The sequence below is a fragment of the Xenopus tropicalis genome, chromosome 1, assembly GCF_000004195.4.
Source record: "Xenopus tropicalis strain Nigerian chromosome 1, UCB_Xtro_10.0, whole genome shotgun sequence".
Lineage (NCBI taxonomy): Eukaryota > Metazoa > Chordata > Amphibia > Anura > Pipidae > Xenopus > Xenopus tropicalis.
The window spans coordinates 108,496,223-108,516,110 of record NC_030677.2 but is presented as its reverse complement, the minus strand read 5'-3'; the positions used below and the strand labels follow the sequence as shown (position 1 = coordinate 108,516,110).

Genomic DNA, 19,888 nt, shown 5'->3' with positions numbered 1-19,888 from the left:
TTAAGTACTGTGCATATATAGGTAGATTTTCCCACTCCCTTCACACTCATTTTATATAGGACATAGATCATGAAGAATCTCAAACCAGTTAAGGTTTTTAAATTATTTTTATTAAAAAAAAATCATAAACACGTATTTTAAATTTCCTTTGTTTTTGCACACACTTTCAAAAAAAATAACAAAAATGTCTGATGGATGTTCCCTTTGATACACTTCATATAAGGCCCCAGTGTAAACAAAAAACAATACCCAAGACCTGGCTCCATGTGCAGAGATACAACAGACTGCATTCCAATTTTGGGGATGGCAAAAAGAACATCAAAAAGGGATTACTTCATGCCACGTTTACCAATACAGTTCATGCTGACCCAACGCGCCTATAAACATTCAGAGGTAACATTTGGACTGCACACACACAGGGAAAAAAATAGGATACCTGGCCACAGATAGTGGAGATAAACCATATAGAAAACAGGTATTTCTTGAAATCCACTCTGATTAAGACGGCATCATAACGAGCTGTTTTAATTGCACTCAACAGGTTCTTCACAATAGTCGATGGGTGTTTAGTGTTATGAAACTGAAAAAAAGGCTTCTCCGGATGGTATGCATGTTTGCTATTTAAAGTTCAGGCTCTTCACAGATTACAGAAAATGCTGTTGCTGGTGGATCTGAAGACCAAACCAGATCATGAGTCCTGGGAACTTTACACGAGGCAAACAAAACACAAAAACCTCACAGTCAAAAAATGAAAAAGGGAATCGGAGGACTTCTTAGAATGCACTGTATTAAGAAATCAATGCAGTCGAAAGTCCTTTTGTTTGCAAGTTCCCCAGCTGGTGTCAGCCCCAGCAAACTCAAACATGGTGCACTGTCCTCTCATTTAAGGAATGCTCACTTTGGTTCCTGTTTGTCTTGTAGAAGTGGTATAATGGACTCCCAGGCTGTAAGGCACTGTAAGAATGGAAAAAGAGTGAATTCATTCATTTACGTGTGGGAGATTTCAGTCCTGTCTTTATTCTTTCTATCTATGTGCAAGTCAAAAATACCAGGTAATAGAAAAATACATGTTCATCTTTGTTGCCTTTATAAGATCATGGAACAATTTCACTCATCGTAACTTCTAATTTCCTTAAACAATATGGGTATATTATTCATTTTGTAACCTCCGTTTTTTTTTTAAAAAATCTCAGCCCATCCGCAAGTGTACCAGTACCAACTATGATACACTGCCATTACTGATAGAGGTCCCAACTAGTGATGAGTGAATTTTTTTCAGGGCTGTGGAGTGGGAGTCGAGGAGTCGGAGTTGAGGAGTCGGAGGCAATTTTGGGTACCTGGAGTCGGAGTTGGCAAAAAATGAACTGACTCAGACCCCTACTAAATTTAAATGGGAATAAAAAATAAAGGCAAGTTTAAATGTCTCAATTCACAAACCATGATAATTAATTACTTCTCTGCTATAAGAATAAAGCCCAATGCACGCAGTGACCATGAAGCTTTTCATTGACTCTATGCTTCACTAAATGGGACGTAACGCACAGTTAAGGTGCAGCAGCTCCACTGTGTCGTGTTCCTCTGTTACTGGGAACACAATGCCCACTGTAACCCTAGCCTAACTCTCACTGATAACTAATTAAGTAAAAAAAATTTGCAGGACTAGAAATACTTGTATACGTGCTTTAGTTGGGCAATACAGTAGAGTGTTGGCTTCCTAGCCAGTAGTTCTGTGGTTAAATGACATGTATGTCTCCTTCCTTTCCTTCAATGAATGTATAAAATATATTAGCATATTAAAAACAGAGGAGTCGGAGTCGGAAGTATCAGAAACTGAGGAATTTATCTACCGACTCCACAGCCCTGATTTTTCTGGCAGGTTTTGCTGTGAAAATACACCTCTAGACTCCAATGGGTGAAAAAAAAAATTCTATGGTCGGAATTATTCTAGCAACCAGGAAGTGGTTTATTTGAGAGACTGAAATATGAATAGGAGAAAAATAAATAAAAAGATAAGTGGTAAAAGGTAACAATAACACTGTAGCCTCATGAAACAGTAGATTTATTGGCTGCTGGGATCATTGACCCCAATCTCAAATCTGGAAAGAGTCAAGAAAGAAAACAATTCAAAAACTATATTTAAAAAATCCAATTAAAAAAATTGCTTAAAATTGGCCATTCTATAACTTCCTAAAAGTCAATTTGAAGGTGAACCACACAAAAAAATATTTTTTTGGTAGGCCCGTCGGTGGTGCCCATACACGACAGAAGCTGCTGAATCGGTCTGAAGGAAACCAATCGGCAGCTGAAATCTGCCAGTGTATGACCACCTTTACTGTAAGCCATACCAGATATACTAACAACATTTTAATCTATTTGACATATTGTGCTGAATTCTGCCACCTTCTGGTGGTCTTTGAAAATGCAATTCCTCTTCAAACAATGCTTTTTATGGATACATTAAAAAATAACATTCAGCTTAGAGAAGTAAAACAATATTTGCGAGCAGCTGAGATGATTTTGTTTATATAATGGCTGCTGCTAGTAAATATTCTGCATAACCCGTATTCATCTGAGGAAGAATAGCCATTGTATGTGCCCTGGACAACCCTTCACTAGTTTTGTTTTGACAAATCAAAATTCCTACATACAGACATATAATCAGAGTCCCCTCACAAAAGAATAGCGGAATGACAGGCTAAAGGCACAGGGGGTACCACAGCACCAGGACCTGCCAGAAGTACTGCAGCATGCCAACTATAGTGGGTGCAGATGTACATACCAGTACATGTGTGAGGAGCCCCAGAGGGTTTTAGTGACACCAAAACAGCTGCCGATACATTTACAGAGACCATTCCAAGCATTTGTTGCTTGAGTCTTGTATCCCTTAACATTATCCTAAAAACCCATTTACCATAGAGAACAGAGAGCTAGCAATTGATTTGTTAGTTAATATAAACATGAGTAGTTTGAACCTTGTTGCTTAAAAAGCCTTTATGAATACAGTGAAAAGCAAGGAGAACAATGGATTCTTGAGCAAACCAAGCATGATCCAATACTTTAAGCACAAACTTATTTTTGACACACTGGGCATTTCAATTTGACGAGAGAGAGAATTCAAAGGAGAAAACCCAGCATATTTTGATGGCCACAGATGAAAGCAAATGGCGGCCAATTCTCACCAACCTTCTCATAGTACTGAATGTTTTTGTCAGCCATTCCCATAAGCAGCTGCCGGAAGTCTTGCCTCTTGTTATTCTGCCACCGGTCCATGTCTGCTTTCAGATCTGCATTGAAACATTCTACCTTGTCTTGGCACTTCTCTACATCTGTTGGCACCTGTACAGGTTCAAATTGCACAATTTCTATTAAGTTTATTTTTATTAAAAAAAAATTATATAAAAAAAAATCTTAAAACATTTGATTAAATTAGAATGTAATGCCTAATGAAAATGTAATTTTAGTTAAAATTTCTCCCTCTCTGCACTGCTTTTTAGTGTATTCTTGTGTTTCCTACGATGCCTGACATGCTTTTTCCACACGTCTTTTAACCAGCTGGCTTATGCTACATTGTTTCAATAGCCTGGAACCAGCAGTACAGAAACATACTTTTTCCAGTAGCGATTAAATTTACAAACATAATAAGCAATAAAGTGTAATTAATGTATACTGGAAAACTGCTTAGAATTATAGGCATACAATGTTTTTTTAGCCCTTTTGTCTAAGACCCACAACCCTATATCTTGCTTGCAGCACTGTATAATTATATGGTATGCAAAAATGTATTACAGAATTAAAGCTTTCATAGTTGCTTTTTACTATAGAGTTTGATGCAATGTTATGCAAAGGCGATTGAGTGCAAAAGGTGCAAACATACATATGTGTAAATACAGCAAAAAAAAAAAAAAAAAAAAAAAAAAAAATTCACAGAATTTAAGATGGCTATAAATAGTTTTGTTTATCACAGGCCAGATTATCCAAAACTAATATATTCTTTGCTCTGTTAAGACCTCTATACACTCCAAAACTGTATCTTTTTATACATGGAACAAGTGCCCAGTTTCTTGCTGCTCCTAGTTAAGGCTCTACTCAACAACCTATAAACACAGATCCAAGTAGGATCTAAGGCAGTATATTTCTATTTTCTCGGTTTCCTCACACATGGAGAACATGGCCGTTTAATGATGCGATAAGTCCTCTCTAACTTACTGCATTATATCACTTCTTCTGCCCTTCAGTTCTGCGCCACTTCTATATGCATAATTCTGTATTTAGCTCTTCGAAAAAATTAAAAAGCAACTAAATCTATCATTGCTACTGCATCATGTCTAAAAACTTCAGTTAAATGAATTCCCATGTAGCAGGTAAAAGGGAGAAATAAAAAAGTGGGTAATTAAAGGCTAAAGACACATCTCACTGAAAGAGCTTTAGGAATATATTTAATCTCTTTGCTCAAACAAACATTATGCTGACTGCTATACACACACATACAAAAAAAATAAACTAATGTTTGACTGACTGTGCCTAAAATCTCTGCAAATGTGTGATGTGTGTATTAACATTTAACCCATTGCTTGCTCCAGAAAGTCTCCCTTTTTTTGTTCACTCAATCACATTAAGCACTTCTATCACTATACCAAGCAATACATACAGATCTAAAAGATCGATTTCATTTCAGGGTTCGCATTCACATTGTGTCTCTAAGTCTATCCTTAAATGTTTTAAGTGGTGTAAAAATGTGAAGGCTCATATATATCTGTAAACGCAATGAACAAAGTGCAGCAGTAATGTGTGGGTGGACAAACAGTCAACCCGCACCCAACCCTAACCATGCCTGACCCAACCCATATCTGATGTCACAGAGGGGGTGGGGCAGATGCGTGCTGCACGCCTTAGGTCGTGGGCTGGGAGGGTGGCTGACCACACCCACTTCTGTTGTGCAGACACAAATGGGTGATTCTCTTGTTACAATTACACTGTGGCTACTGCATCCGTGTCCAGTTAAACTAAATGGACACAACTGTGCTTGTGCTTTGTTGCAAATATATTCAAAGTCTGTCTGCCAGCATTTCTGGTGTGCTGCACCTATTGACGCAGGAAACTTAAGGAACCCTGGAGCCACAGCCTGGTCAAAAAGTGATGGTAGCTCCAGATTTCCCCCACATGCAAACAACAATCTGTTGTGGGCTCACCGTAGATCGCTCTTCTCTTTTTAAGGCAGCAGCCTCCGCTTTGGCCTCGTACTCTGCTTGAACTTGATCCCTTTTCTTTAAAACAGTCTAGAGAATTTGAGCAAAGAGACCATTTGGTTTAGCAAATATACTTCTTTTATTTCAAGCATTCAGTTATGGAAGGCTGTACAGGTAAGTGGTCTTATATTTTCTCTTAGGGCCATGACACATTACATATGGTTAAAAAAAGACCAAAAGAATCCATCAAGTTTATCCCTTCCAAGTGACCCCGGCACACACAAACCTATACTGACATATCTATACACTCGCATCCATAAACCATAAATACCAATATCAATACTAACTGTAGATATTAGTATCACAATAGCCTTGGATAGACAGCTTGACCTTTATGTAGAGCCCCCAGTGATCGAACCACACTTAACTGGCTCTATTTTAGTATAAAATATTATAAAACAAAACAATTCCACTTTTAATATATACAAACTGCAGGGTAAATGCCTTTAGAATAAAGGCATTTAAAAAGAGGGGGAAAATGCCACTGAATTGTTAAATGGACTGACGTTTTTTGCCCTCTCAAAACATAACCCTGTCCAAACATGAGGAACTGGAAAACAACATCCCCAAAGTCACTTTATTTTCCACTGCTTTCATGTTGAGGTTATGTGGTTATTACATAAAAGTATGGATTTTTCCAGTTCCGTTTGGACTGAAAGGGGTGGTATATATATCTATAATGAGCAAAATAAATGTAACTTACATTCTTCCTATTGTTTTAATTTAAAAAATCTACATTAAGTGAGGTGACAGACGGGGAGATTGCCGTTGCCGTTGGCGACTGATCTCCCCACAATCCAAACCGGCAAGAATGTAAATAGCCGGTGGGATGACATATGGGTCGCTGCGATTTCCGGTATGTTCTATAGCTGAACCATTTCAATGTTTAGTTGTTCTGATGTTAAAATAACAAAATAACACATTTTTTTTAACTACTTTTAGATATGGCTATAAGTTTCTTTAATGTAGGTGGATCCTTTAATATTCTGTCAAAACAGTTTTTGACTGTAAAACCAACCATTTAAGACATCCTTCAAGTCTGAGGTCAATGCGCTTTATCAGTACTTTGCTATATATTATAGAACCCCACAAATTATAAGATAGGCCCCCATTTTTGACAACTAACAAAAAAATCCACTGAAATGGTATTATTTGGTGTTAACAGATATTCTTCAAATAACAAGTACATCTTGTACATCCATTGCAACATACACTGTATACTCTTTCCAGCTAGAAATGCTTTGGATAGAAATAGGCTGCAGGGCCAGTATCATAGGGTGTAAGAACAACATCATAAAATAAGGACAGAATCCCTTCAAACTCCCTTAAAAGAGTAGCTTTTAGTATGTTATAGAATGGCCAGATGCTAGCAAATTTTCAATTGGTCTTCATAATTTTTTTTTTTATAGTTTTTGTAAATTATTTGCTATCTTTTGACTCTTTTTACTGAATTTGCAGAAATCACCTTTTTTTGCTACAAACTCAAGCTCAGATAAAAGCACTTAAGTCACAGTGTGCAGTTCTGTCCAAGTTACATGCCAACAATGAGTGACAGCAAGGCTTATGTACTAAAGGAAATGGAGCTTGCAAAACCTACACTCCAAAAGAAAAATTGCAAAGACACAAGCAGAGCTTGTTAAATGTACTTAATCTACTTGCACTTCTGACTGTAAGGCTAGTTAATAACTGCATTAAAATAAATAAATAAAAGTAGTCAGTAAAAAAAACCCAAACAAATATATTCTTTAAGTTCACCTTCATAGATTCAGAGTATAACATATATTCTCTGATCACTGGCAGAAAGTCCTCTGACATGTCTTCAGTGAGTTCCTCCAGTGCAGTGCTGCAGTTTCCAACACAGGCTGACACTCCCTCCAGAGGCTCATTTAACTCCCTCTCTAGCCCGCTCCACGTGGAGTATACAGGTCCATACTCTCGAAGCTCCATTAAGTATTCTGCAGTGGGGAAAAAAAAGTTTTTGTAGCAGATAGTAAATTTGGAGATATTAATTTCTTACAATTGGGACAGTGGAACAGCTTGTCTGTCCATTTGGCACAGGTGCTGGGGTGGGGGGAAGTAGATTACTTTGTCTCTAGTTGATACAAGGTAATTACAGGCACTGTCTATTGCTTCATCTCAGCCATAATTGTCTAGGTTGTGGATGTCCCTCATTAAACGGGAGTCTGATGGATGAGAAGGGAGTACAGTGTAGTAATAATTTTTTTGTGAAAGCACCTTGTAGGGCTAGTTCCACCTTGGTGGGTGCACAGGTCACTGTTTCAACAAAACTGCTTCCTAAAGGCTTGTGCCAGCAGGAGGTAGGAGGACCATGGGGACAAATTCTGGATTTAGGAGTGTTTAATCTGGACTGGACTAAGGGGTATATTTATCATGCTGGGTAAAAAGTGGAGTAAAACATTACCGGTGATGTTGCTCATAGCAGCCAATCAGATGCTTTGCTTTGGTTTTCTAACTGTTGAAATCTAATTGCTGATTGGTTGCCCTGGGCAACATCACCGTTAATGCTTCACTCCGCTTTTTACACAGCATGATAAATATACCCCTAAGTGTTTAATCAAGAAGTCCCATCTCCAACCATGTCATAAAATGTTCGTATTCCCCAATGGAGCCAGATTCTATATGTTGCTATGGTCAGAAAGTGGGGGAGGTGAGAGTTGCCCCATAGTGGTAGGTTAGGGAATAACAGGGGATTTACACAGTATTAATACTGCAAACCAGGATTTACATGGAGTCACTATAACTGGGTAACGTGTTCGGATATTGGATAGTGTGTGCAACATGATATATTTAGGAGATACTACAGAGGTCGCTAATTGTGGCTTGTAGTGGGAAGTTGGGGCTGGAGGGGTCCAGGTTAAACTACCACTGGATATAGTGTATCTGTGCAGTTAGGTAGTAATGGTGCCAGTGTTAGAGGCCTAAGCCCCCTTCTGTGATAGGTGCCATAAGCTTGACTCTAGAAAACTTAGGGGGTTTATTTGTCTGGAGAACAGCTGATGTTGCAGTATTTATGGTGCAGTAGTTTTGGAATAAAAAGAGGAGGAATATAATTTTAGTAGGTTAATCCTACCCCAGATAGATGGGGTAGTTTGGCCCACGCCAGCAACTTCTCTCATGATTTTGAGGATGGCGTCAAGGTTGCTAGCAATAAATGTATCTAGTGATCTGTGGCATATAGATAATTAATTACTTAATCTTAGTTGATAGGTATTTAATATGGGAAAAAAAAGTCCTGACCCTCAACTATACAGGGGAACACACTTTCACGGTGTTAGAGACTGAGCATCCAAGATTATTTGCTATAATTAACCTCAAACCACTTCATACCAAGGATGAGATATATGCACTCCCATAATATGCTTTAGAATGTGTACAGTAATGCATGGCTGCTGCCAAGTATATCAGACTAGTGAGGTTGCAAGAAAGGTTTATATTTATAAAACATATGATGGGCCTGCACTGGAAGCAGTTACATCATCCAACAGAATATTTTTAATTCTCCAAAATCTGCCTGGTTTTTTAAATATATTTTCTCATTTACTATGTTAATATTATAAAGGCATATTTTGTTAGCACTCACAGTTCAGTAATTCCAGTATCCCTGGTGTCATGTAGTAGGAAAGGGCTCTCAGCAGAAAGCAAGTATAGGAGTTGAGTGACATCAATGAATTCTCACTGTGTTTCTGGCTAGCTGCCCCAAAATTTCTTATCTGTGCGCATAATTGAAATATGAAGCCTATCTCCCTTCCTGGCTGTATTTTGTGCATGTGCATTAGCGTTCAGTAAGGAAAAGGAAGAAGCGCTTACTTCAGCAAGATGACAGTGGCATTTACAGACACGGCCTGGGAGTATGGGACATCGATAACTACTTCGAAAAACATTTAGGTGAGCTACTACATGAAGATAATTCAGAGGAAAATGGTTAAGAGTTGGCTTTCGTTTTTATTTAAAACCTATTTATGAATAAAGTCAAAGGTCAATACATTACTACAATACACAAAGATATAATTCAGAACTGCCTGGTAGCTTCCCTATGGCCTGTTGCTTTGTCGGCAGCTATAACTTTTTCAAGGTGACCAATTTCCTCATATATGTTTGATATATATTAAGGGCATGAAAACAAGGGGGGAGAAATAGTTAGTGATCATCTGGTGGTAATGTCAAAATAACATATCTGCTAATGGTGACCTCTCAACCTACCAACTTCCTCTTTGATAATGCGCTGTGCTATTCTGTCAATTGTACCAAGCTTCAGTTGAAATGTGTCCAAGTAATCGGTTATGGTGGCAAATTCCACAGGACGGTTCCGTAGTTTGTAACCACTTGTCACATACCGCACAGACTCTCCCATTTTAGATAGCAGAGTAATACCCTGTTTTTTGTGGCTGTTTAGGTCCTGTTAGTGGGCAGAAAAAAAAATCTAAGCACAGCAAACCACTTGATAGTAAATAAATGTTAAGACTTCAGTCCATTAAAAAAATTAAACTAGAATAGGTTCCTGTCATGACAGAATGAACATTATAGAAGATATAAACTCAATACACAGGTTCTTCTAAAAACATGGTACTTGATTACCATAGAAACAAAATAGACCAACAGTGACTTTATGCTATTAGGCATATGATTTGTAATTCCATCACAAGCATTATGACTTTTCAAAGCATCAAGAACCAAGTGTTAATATTATACTTTAACCCTCCCCGCGCAGGGATGCTGCTTCTGCATGTGCTAACCTTGGCTGTGAGAAAGACATTAAAATGTTCATTAAAGGACAAGACTGGATGATCTGCAATCCTCTTAAGAAATTTGTCCAATGCTTTTCTCCTTGTCTCCACAAACTCTTCAGAAAAGCGGTCAACAACTCCTTTCACCACAAATTTCTCAGGGAGTGGCTGAAAAAACAAAACAAGGATACATTTAAAACAGAAAAAAGGAAGAAAATATCAAAAAGAATTTCAGTGTAACAAAAAAAACATGTATAATTATCATAAAATGGGGCTCTGGGAAGGATGAAGGAAATGAAAATGCATTAATGGGTAGAATCAGCTTCTAGGCATGGAGTCAGAAAATTAAGGCCTAAAGCTATTGCCTTATTTATCATCAACTTTTCTTTTCACTTGTGTAACCTTTTATCATCAGACGCTTATACACTGGCTGCCAATTCTTATAAGAAAAAACTATGGATCATTAAGGGAAGAAAAAAAAAAAAAAAAAACACTAGTTACAAGAAAGCTGCTAAACACCTCAGTTAAAACGTAGTGTTTTCTTCAGGCTCCTAATATGTTAACTAATAAATGCTTCCTGAGCATAACATTACATTAAATACTGTAAGTTACAAGTGTATGCAGAGTTAGCAAAGGTATGGGATCTGCTGTCTGTAAATCACCTATCCAAATGGCCATGCCATTCCTTAAAATGTATTCTTTAAATATGCCAATCTTCCTTGACTTACGGTGGCCATCCACAGGCAGATTTAAGATGCTGATTCGAGCTTGGCAGGTTTTCATTTGGCAGCTTATCTACCTGTTTATGGGACTTCAGACCAATATCTGCGAGAAAACTGGCCAGGTGTGAAACGGACAGGTTTGATTTTCCCATCGGATTGGGTACCGCATCAGCTGACTGATGTGGTCCTTGCACTGGTAGCTCCCATACCAATCACTGTAAAACTAGGTGGGCATATCAATAGAAAGATCCCCTTGTTTGACGACCTCACCAAACAAGCTTAATGTGTATGGCCACCTTCACTGTCCTTTTCTAATAAGCCAATACCCTCAAGCTGTTGTTAAACCCATAATAAATCTTGTATGAGCATAAACTGGTGTTAACGTTTAGAATGCTTTTCATAATACAGCATTTGCTTTGTCCCTTATGTTGTAAAACACTGAAATTGGAAATCATGATATAATGACCCAAAGGGAAAATATACCCCCTTCCTTGACATTGTCATAACAGATTCCAAAGATTGAAATAAGTATGCTCAGAAATACACACATAAAACAATTTCAAAATACAACACAAATGTAACCAACTGATAGCACAAGTATGTTTTTATACTACCTACGGGAATGAAGTGGGTGGGTTGTGTTTCTTCAAGTTTATTCCTCAGCCAATCAAAGTCTTGGTACCTTCGGCGTATTGAGTACTCTGGCAGATCAAATTCTGTCCGTGTGGTCTGAACAAAAGAGAGGAGAATAAAATATGTATGTATTAATCAAATACAAGAATTATACATGGTTTATGAATTAGTGAAAGTTGACTTATTTCTCTCACCCCAATATTTGTAATTAAAAAACCATAAGATTCCCATTTCTTTAAAATGACTAAACACGTCAATAAAACATTAGGGGTATTTACTATCTGCAAAGCAATGTTACGTTAGTGCAAGGACCTGTTCAAATTTCTATATATTTTTTAAATAAAAGGAATACCAGTTATCCAAAGGTGAGCACACACAGAAACCACAATAAAATATTTTGATATAAAATGACCTCACTAATGCAATCCATTTGTGCCACTGACTTGAATGGCAACTGCTTGTCATAGTGTATTCAGGTGGTTGGCTCTCAAGTCAGTGGTAGATGGCAAAGAAAATGCCCTGGTGAGTCATTAGCCTGAATGTACCCTAAAGTGCCCAGCTATTGCTAAAACCAGTTTGGAGAGTGCAAGCTGAATTGGAGATATCCCCCAAAGAAAACTGGCGATTCTGTTTGCACATGAAACTACAGCAGAGAAAAAAATAAAAAAAGCAATGCTGTACCATAATACTTGGCAATACTTTGAAGGAAATCTATATGCCCAAACAATTTTGGTCTCTATGAAAGTATATTGCACAAAACAGCTCATATGCAAAAACCTGCTTCATCTAATTAAGCCATTTTAATAAAAATATATTTTTTTTAGCAGTATATTCTATTGTGTAAGAGAAAACTGCCATTTTAAGAAATAAGGGCCGTCCCCTGGGATCCAATGATTCACAGTGACACATGTGACATGTCACATGTAACAGGGCAATATTTACTGATTTATAAGATTCCTTAATAGGCCACATAATAGCATATAAACTCTGTTGGTTAAGTTTTTATTCTGGGAAAATTTACCTTTAATAATCATAGGGATAACAGGAGGGTTTGGACTAATTGTGGCCATTTTAATCACCACTACAAATCCTAATATTAAGTTATTACAAGCAATGAAATCTGATTAAATACAATCCACATCCCCCTTGAAGAAAACAAAAAACATTTTTTCTATGTTTTGTTCAAGGCATGAGTGCCACCTAGAATGCTATATTTATTCTGCAGAAAGCATTGCCATACCTGACTAAAGAGCCCTGGAAGCATTCTCTGTTTAAGATTGCAGCTGACATTTTAGCTTGATCTTCATAGCTTCCTGCTGCAGCTATAGCCTTTAAAGCTCAGATTACACATTCCTAAGGGTGGGGGGGGAGTGAGTTTAATGGAAGGGGGGGAACAGGATAAAGGGAGAGAGGAGAAAACTACATACCCCCAATAAAGGATTTTTCTGAGAAAGGTAGTCAGATACCCTATGAACAGGTTTACAAAAAAAAAAAAAGAGAGACCCTGTGTTTCTTTTGATAGTGTTTCTGTGAGTGCTTATGGCTTTATTTATGTAGACCTTTCTGATAAAGCTTGCTTAGTTTTTACCATTCCTTCTTTTTTAAGTCTACTAAATAATAATTTAAACATTAAATAAACCCAATAGGATTGTTTTGCCTCCAATAATGATTACGTCTCTCTTAGTTGAGATCATGTACTGTTTTTTTATTACAAAGAAGAAGGGAATCATTTTCAAAAATTCAAGTTATTTGCTTAAAATTGAGTCTATTGGAGACAGCCTTCCCGTAATTTACAGCTTTCTGGATAACAGGTTTGTGTCTAATGGATTCCATACCTGTATTTAAGAATTTTCCATTACCGTTTTTCTGATCCCCATTAATACTACTATAGCACATGGTCGTTCATGTGTAAGAAAAAGTAGCTGGAAATGTATAAATTTCTCACTGTTATGCCGGATTTTTCTGGCATACGGTTAGGAAAAGGGATTAGCTAGCCTATGAGAAGTAACCAAAAGAAAGCAGGCAGGAGTCATTTACTTCCACATCTAAGAATAAATGAAAAAAAAACACACTAAAAAAACGGGATGGAAACAAACTATTTCCTATAGCTGAAAGCCTTTCCTTGCTGTCATGTTAGCAGCTGGGTTATTTTTGCAGTTGCTTTTTTGAAGGAAACTTTATTTAGTAAAATATTCCACATAGATATAAATTATTGAACTCAAGAAAAGCAATAACTTGGTAATTCTGAAAGCTATAGTACTTTTCTACTTCCTTGGGGGAAGGTAATGGCCGATTCACATGTCCTACTTCCTATTGTCATTTTAGTCCACTGCAGAGGAAAGAAGTAGGAAGAGTCAGGCAATCTTATGGATAATCTGTTTGACTCAGAATACCGTTTGTTTGCTAGTATCATGTTATATTCTATAAAAACGTAAGTATCACACTTACTTAAGGGGACAGGTAAAAACTGAATATGGCTTAATTAACATGTCTGCCTTATATAAGACAGGGGACACTCATGTAATTCCAAGATTACTGCAGATATAGTGTCAGCCTGCCAAGCACTTGTGAATCATTTATTGCAGCATTCAAATTCTGTTATGAAAGTCAACCATCTTGCTCCAACTCAGGCAATGCAGTTTTCATAAAATTACTTCTTCTAAAAAGTAAAGTTAGACTGCAGTAATGTTAGGCTGTATTGTTATTACAGGTTCACTGTAAGCATCAAGAAAGGTTTGGGTCTTAAGAAGTCAGAAATCCATCATTAAAGGGGTGGGAGAAACACTGAGCAATGATAACAGATCCAGGAAACAAAGTTCAGCTCATATGAGGCCAGTTTATCAAATACTTGGAATTCACTTCCTCTGCATTTATTGGTCCTGTAGAGTTTCAGTTTCAGTCACATACTGCATAGGGTCATCATTTTGCTCAGTTTCCTGTTATTGTCAGCTGAATGGTCCAATCAAAAGTAAAAAACCTAAGGTGTCCAACACACATTTGGAAGTAAGCAGGACTGGGTGAAGCATCAACTCGTAAACAATACATACAGCATTAGTTACATTCTAGTTACACTAGAATGCCAGGTTCATTTATTAACACTGGCTAAATTGTCTCACTTCAGTAACCTATAGCAACCAGAGATCTAATCTGCACCAAACACCAATTGTTGATTGGTTGCTATAGGTACCTACACTAGAATAAATGTGCCAGTGTTCATTAATTAGTCCTACAGAAGATCTTCATTGCTCGTCATAGTCAAGAGCTGAAAATAGCAGAATAATGGTCAGCTGTATGCAAAGTTGCTCTATTTCAGCCCTTTACACTGACATCATGTGGCACTGTGTCACTAGCCAATGGGCAGCTTATGTATACACAAGGAGAATGAGGATTTTCTATGCCTTAACTGACAAATGTTTGCACATGGCACACTTATCTTTTCTCTTATGCTGCCATTATAGTTGCATATGGCTCTAGGCTAAATGAGGTCTCAACATCAGAAAGTTAAAACCTAGATGTACATATTTAAATGTCAGACTGCACTGTCAATGAGAGGCAGCATTTCTGATTCATTCAGAAATGAAAATTAGCGCGACTTGAGAAAAAACAAAAAACTGGCAGATCTGTAGCATCCCACGTAAATATGATGTAAAATATATACAGGTATATATATTTTGTAACATTTGTTTTCAACCTTGCCACCCCCATTGACCTGTTTTGGAGAAAAGGATGGGAGAGGAATATATGTTGTTTCTGGTTAACTTAGCACAGGAAACTCCATGAAGGCCAGACCTTTCCCACTGTTGGATATGGTTCATTACAAATATTTCTACATTGCAAGCAGAGTGAAATATACATTATGGGCTATATTCAATGTATCTTAACATAACTGCACTAAATCTCCATCTCTTAAGGTTGATGCCACACGTGGCGTTTTTACGCTGCGTATTTTCTAATTCTCTCAGCGGCTAAAAAACGCACGATATCATCATCCATAGAAATAAATTGAAAAGACTCGAAGGAAACCACACAATGCGTAACTGCGCTAGAAAATGCCTTACCACGGATTTTTCAAGTGTTTGCTGAAATACACAGTTATTTGCACAGCAACCTATTCCTATGTATACACAAAGGCAGCTGCCAGACCTAGCAGAAATATGCAACGTTTTTTACTATTTCGCACTATTAGCACCATGGGAAACGGGATTTGCTACGTCACCAGTACTAGGCTGAAAAACGCCATAGTAAGGGGCTGTGTGGCTTGTGCAGTGTTTTTAGAAAATACACAGCGTAAAAACGACACGTGTGGCATCAGCCTAAACTGTATAAACAAGGTAACACATTTCTGTTGTCTCTTGCTGTGTCAGCTTGGGGGCACTTAACATTGGCTAAAGCAGATGAAAGGCAACTGAAGAAGTGTAAAATGCATAATTAGCCCAGTCTGGAAACACAATTTATTATGCACAGATTTACCCAAATCAATACACAACATAAATCATGTGTGGGATTTCTTGGTAAAATTATGCATGAGTCAACAAAAAGAACAGATGTCTGTACAATCAAAGGGCCAACAACAGAAAAAGTAACAAAAAGCTTTATGTGCATTAATATGCAAAGCATAAATCATTTGCTGCACCAGTTATAGAAAGCATGACATTTTTAGTAAAAAGGAACTATGCCCTCACACAGCAGAACTCTGTTCTAGTACAGTAGAATGTCTACATTGGCATAGTCTTATGGTATCCCACAGTACAGGTATACTGTACTATATTCTGCTGTACACAAAATTACACATCTTTTATATCAGGTCACTTTTTCTTCTGGCTTACTGAAATGGGATAATAAAGGTAATGCCCCAAGGAGAGATTAGTCTCCCACGATAGATCTCTGCTAATGTGGGCAACTAATCTCTTCAACATGCCTTTCCAGTGGCAATAAAGGGAGCCGCTGGTGGAAAGGCCTACGCATTGCTTCGGTTTTCCTGAACTTGTGCAAAGTTTTAATAGTAAAAGCCCTGTTGGTTGTGATAAGGTCTGGCTTGCAGAGAGACAGTGTAAACACAAGGCTAATGGCAATGAGATATTTTTTTGCTACAGACTGGAAAATTCCCATCAATATACTATAATGGAAATCATTTTGGCCCTGCTGGTATCACTTCAAAAGGTTCACTGCTGATAGAATATAATTGCAATCATTCTTACTGATCCATTTCTATGGAAGGATACTTTTTGTCACCTGTCCATCAGTGAGAAACCACGCAAGCAACAATCATTGCTGTATGATTAATTATACAATCCAATATGTTTATCTCAAGAGTTTGCTCCTCCATGGTTCTATGCATTCAAATCATTTTTCTTTCTTTGGATTTACTGGTTCTTTGAGGGATCACACTTGTTAACTCTAGTGCAGGTTACAGAACTAGTCATAAATTCGAAATTGTGCTAACTTTTCAACCTTAGTTAATGATCATTGACTCATACACCATGAGGATTACCACTTGAGTCAACATATTGTGTAATAACAGAAAACATAAGTAAATTCAGGAAGTCACTCCACTTTCAGCATTTGTTTTGTGTGACCTGAAACATGCACAATTTATCAGCTCCAAAGCAATACATAATAATTCCCATAGATATGGCGTATAATACAGTCGTGGGAGAAAGTTTTGAGAATGACACAAGTATTAGCTTTCACAAAGTTTGCTGCTAAACTGCTTTTAGATCTTTGTTTCAGTTGTTTCTGTGATGTGCTGAAATATAATTGCAAGCACTTCATACGTTTCAAAGGCTTTTATCGACAATTACATGACATTTATGCAAAGAGTCAGTATTTGAAGTGTTGGCCCTTCTTTTTCAGGACCTCTGCAATTCGACTGGGCATGCTCTCAATCAACTTCTGGGCCAAATCCTGACTGATAGCAACCCATTCTTTCATAATCACTTCTTGGAGTTTGTCAGAATTAGTGGGTTTTTGTTTGTCCACCCGCCTCTTGAGGATTGACCACAAGTTCTCAATGGGATTAAGATCTGGGCAGTTTCCAGGCCATGGACCCAAAATTTCAACGTTTTGGTCCCCGAGCCACTTAGTTATCACTTTTGCCTTATGGCACGGTGCTCCATCATGCTGGAAAATGCATTGTTCTTCACCAAACTGTTGTTGGATTGTTGGAAGAAGTTGCTGTTGGAGGGTGTTTTTGGTACCATTCTTTATTCATGGCTGTGTTTTTGGGCAAAATTGTGAGTGAGCCCACTCCCTTGGATGAGAAGCAACCCCACACATGAATGGTCTCAGGATGCTTTACTGTTGGCATGACACAAGGACTGATGGCAGCGCTCACCTTTTCTTCTCCGGACAAGCCTTTTTCCAGATGCCCCAAACAATCGGAAAGCGGCTTCATCTGAGAATATGACTTTGCCCCAGTCCTCAGCAGTCCATTCACCATACTTTCTGCAGAAGATCAATCTGTCCCTGATGTTTTTTTTTTTGGAGAGAAGTGGCTTCTTTGCTGCCCTTCTTGACACCAGGCCATCTTCCAAAAGTCTTCGCCTCACTGTGCGTGCAGATGCGCTCACACCTGCCTGCTGCCATTCCTGAGCATGCTCTGCACTGGTGGCACTCCGATCCCACAGCTGAATCCTCTTTAGGAGACGATCCTGGCACTTGATGGACTTTCTTGGATGCCCTGAAGCCTTCTTAACAAGAATTGAACCTCTTTCCTTGAAGTTCTTGATGATCCTATAAATTGTTGATTTAGGTGCAATCTTAGTAGCCACAATATCCTTGCCTGTGAAGCCAGTTTTATGCAGTGCAATGATGGCTGCACACGTTTCTTTGCAGGTCACCATGGTTAACAATGGAAGAACAATGATTTCAAGCATCACCCTCCTTTTAACATGTCAAGTCATTCTAACCCAATCAGCCTGACATAATGATCTCCAGCCTTGTGCTCGTCAACATTCTCACCTGAGTTAACAAGACGATTACTGAAATGATCTCAGCAGGTCCTTTAATGACAGAAATGAAATGCAGTGGAAAGGTTTTTTTGGGATTAAGTTAATTTTCATGGCAAAGAAGGACTATGCAATTCATCTGATCACTCTTCATAACATTCTGGAGTATATGCAAATTGCTATTATAAAAACTTAAGCAGCAACTTTTCCAATTTCCAATATATATGTAATTCTCAAAACTTTTGGCCACGACTGTACTAGGTGTTATGTTGCTGTAGGTTGTCTGTAAAGCAGTCATTGTCACCAATATTCCTGCAACAGCTGGTCATATTAGTACACCCGTGTTTTGGTCTGGCGCTTCAGTCCACCCCTTATCATGCTCAGAAAAGCCCACGGTACCATGAATGGCGCTGACCACAGACATTCAGGTACCCCCCACCTTCCCCAGCTCTATCAATGGATTTAACTGGCAAGTATTTGCTGGTGGAGATTTTACTTTCTCGCACATTTAAATTTACCATATAGGCACATGAGGGCAACCCTAGACACAGGCCCTCTAGTGTGTATATGGTAATTACAGCCCTGCATACAAGAGACAATTCTAGGGATACCAAACTGATTGATCTACAGATGGCCAAAGCACAGCCAGTCTGAAGGCCCTTTTGTTCGATAATTCCATGTCCACATATGTCCAAATATGTTCACTAGTGGTGCATCACAGCACAGGGCATTTATGACTGCAAGCACAGTTGCGGGTCGGGCGGGTTCAGGCCCACCTCTGCACAACATTTATGGATTGCGGGCGGGTTTGGGTCAAGCTTTTCTGATTGTTCTCCCTGCCCGCGACCTTTCACTGCCTGATTCCCGGTTCCGGACCACTTATTTATCGCCCCCCCCCCTGTCCCGCCCCTTTTGTGATGTCATTGGTGGACGGGTCAGGTGCAGGTCTATAAATAGAGGGGAATAGCTGGGTTGGGTTTGGGCTGAGTGCATGTAGGTTAGGGTCGGGTGACTGTGAAACCACAGGAGCTTGTGTCAAAATGTGCTCCATATAGTTGAAGACTTAGGCATTCCCGCTTGCTCTTCTAAATTGAGCGCTAATGCAAAAAGCGCTGATCAAATATAGTGCTTCACTGCTTTAACACCCAGTTTTTAATGTCACCCTCACTAGCCTGCAATAAATATATAAAAAGGTTATGCTGTAGGCTAGTATGATACATTGTTACACACTAGCAGTTGCTATGGATATTGCTACTTTAGTGAGCGTACTGGCAATTGACATAGTTGCGAGACGTATGGCACAGAAGCTATAAATTCTTCAAACAGGAATGTGGCATCTAACTGTAATGCTTATACATTTTGAGACTCTGCATGGTTTGGTAATATTCTATTTAGATTTTAGACACTTATTTTTAGCAGCTAAAGATAGTAGACAGGTTTACAAATAACACAGTTCCAGGTATTCTATTTCTATAATACTTTCCAACAATTCTAGATGCAATTTACAGGCCAAAAATTATCAAGAAAAATTTGTCATTAATATCAGTAACTTTTAATATTCAAAGGCCACACTTGCCAAGCACTTTCGAACCAAG

At 38.3% G+C, this 19,888-nt stretch overlaps 1 protein-coding gene across 1 annotated transcript in view; it reads right to left on the bottom strand.

Moving 5' to 3' along the window:
- Nucleotides 1–88: 88 nt before the first annotated feature.
- The window catches only part of snx30 (sorting nexin family member 30), a gene marked incomplete at its 5' end in the record, with an annotated part of 38,881 nt that continues 19,081 nt past the window's right edge, over nucleotides 89–19,888 (bottom strand). The window contains 7 exon segments of the mRNA NM_001016905.2: nucleotides 89–954; nucleotides 3,184–3,336; nucleotides 5,190–5,276; nucleotides 7,002–7,201; nucleotides 9,468–9,663; nucleotides 10,001–10,159; nucleotides 11,332–11,442. Coding sequence (NP_001016905.1) covers nucleotides 895–954; nucleotides 3,184–3,336; nucleotides 5,190–5,276; nucleotides 7,002–7,201; nucleotides 9,468–9,663; nucleotides 10,001–10,159; nucleotides 11,332–11,442 — 966 coding nt within the window. The 3' untranslated portion in view covers nucleotides 89–894.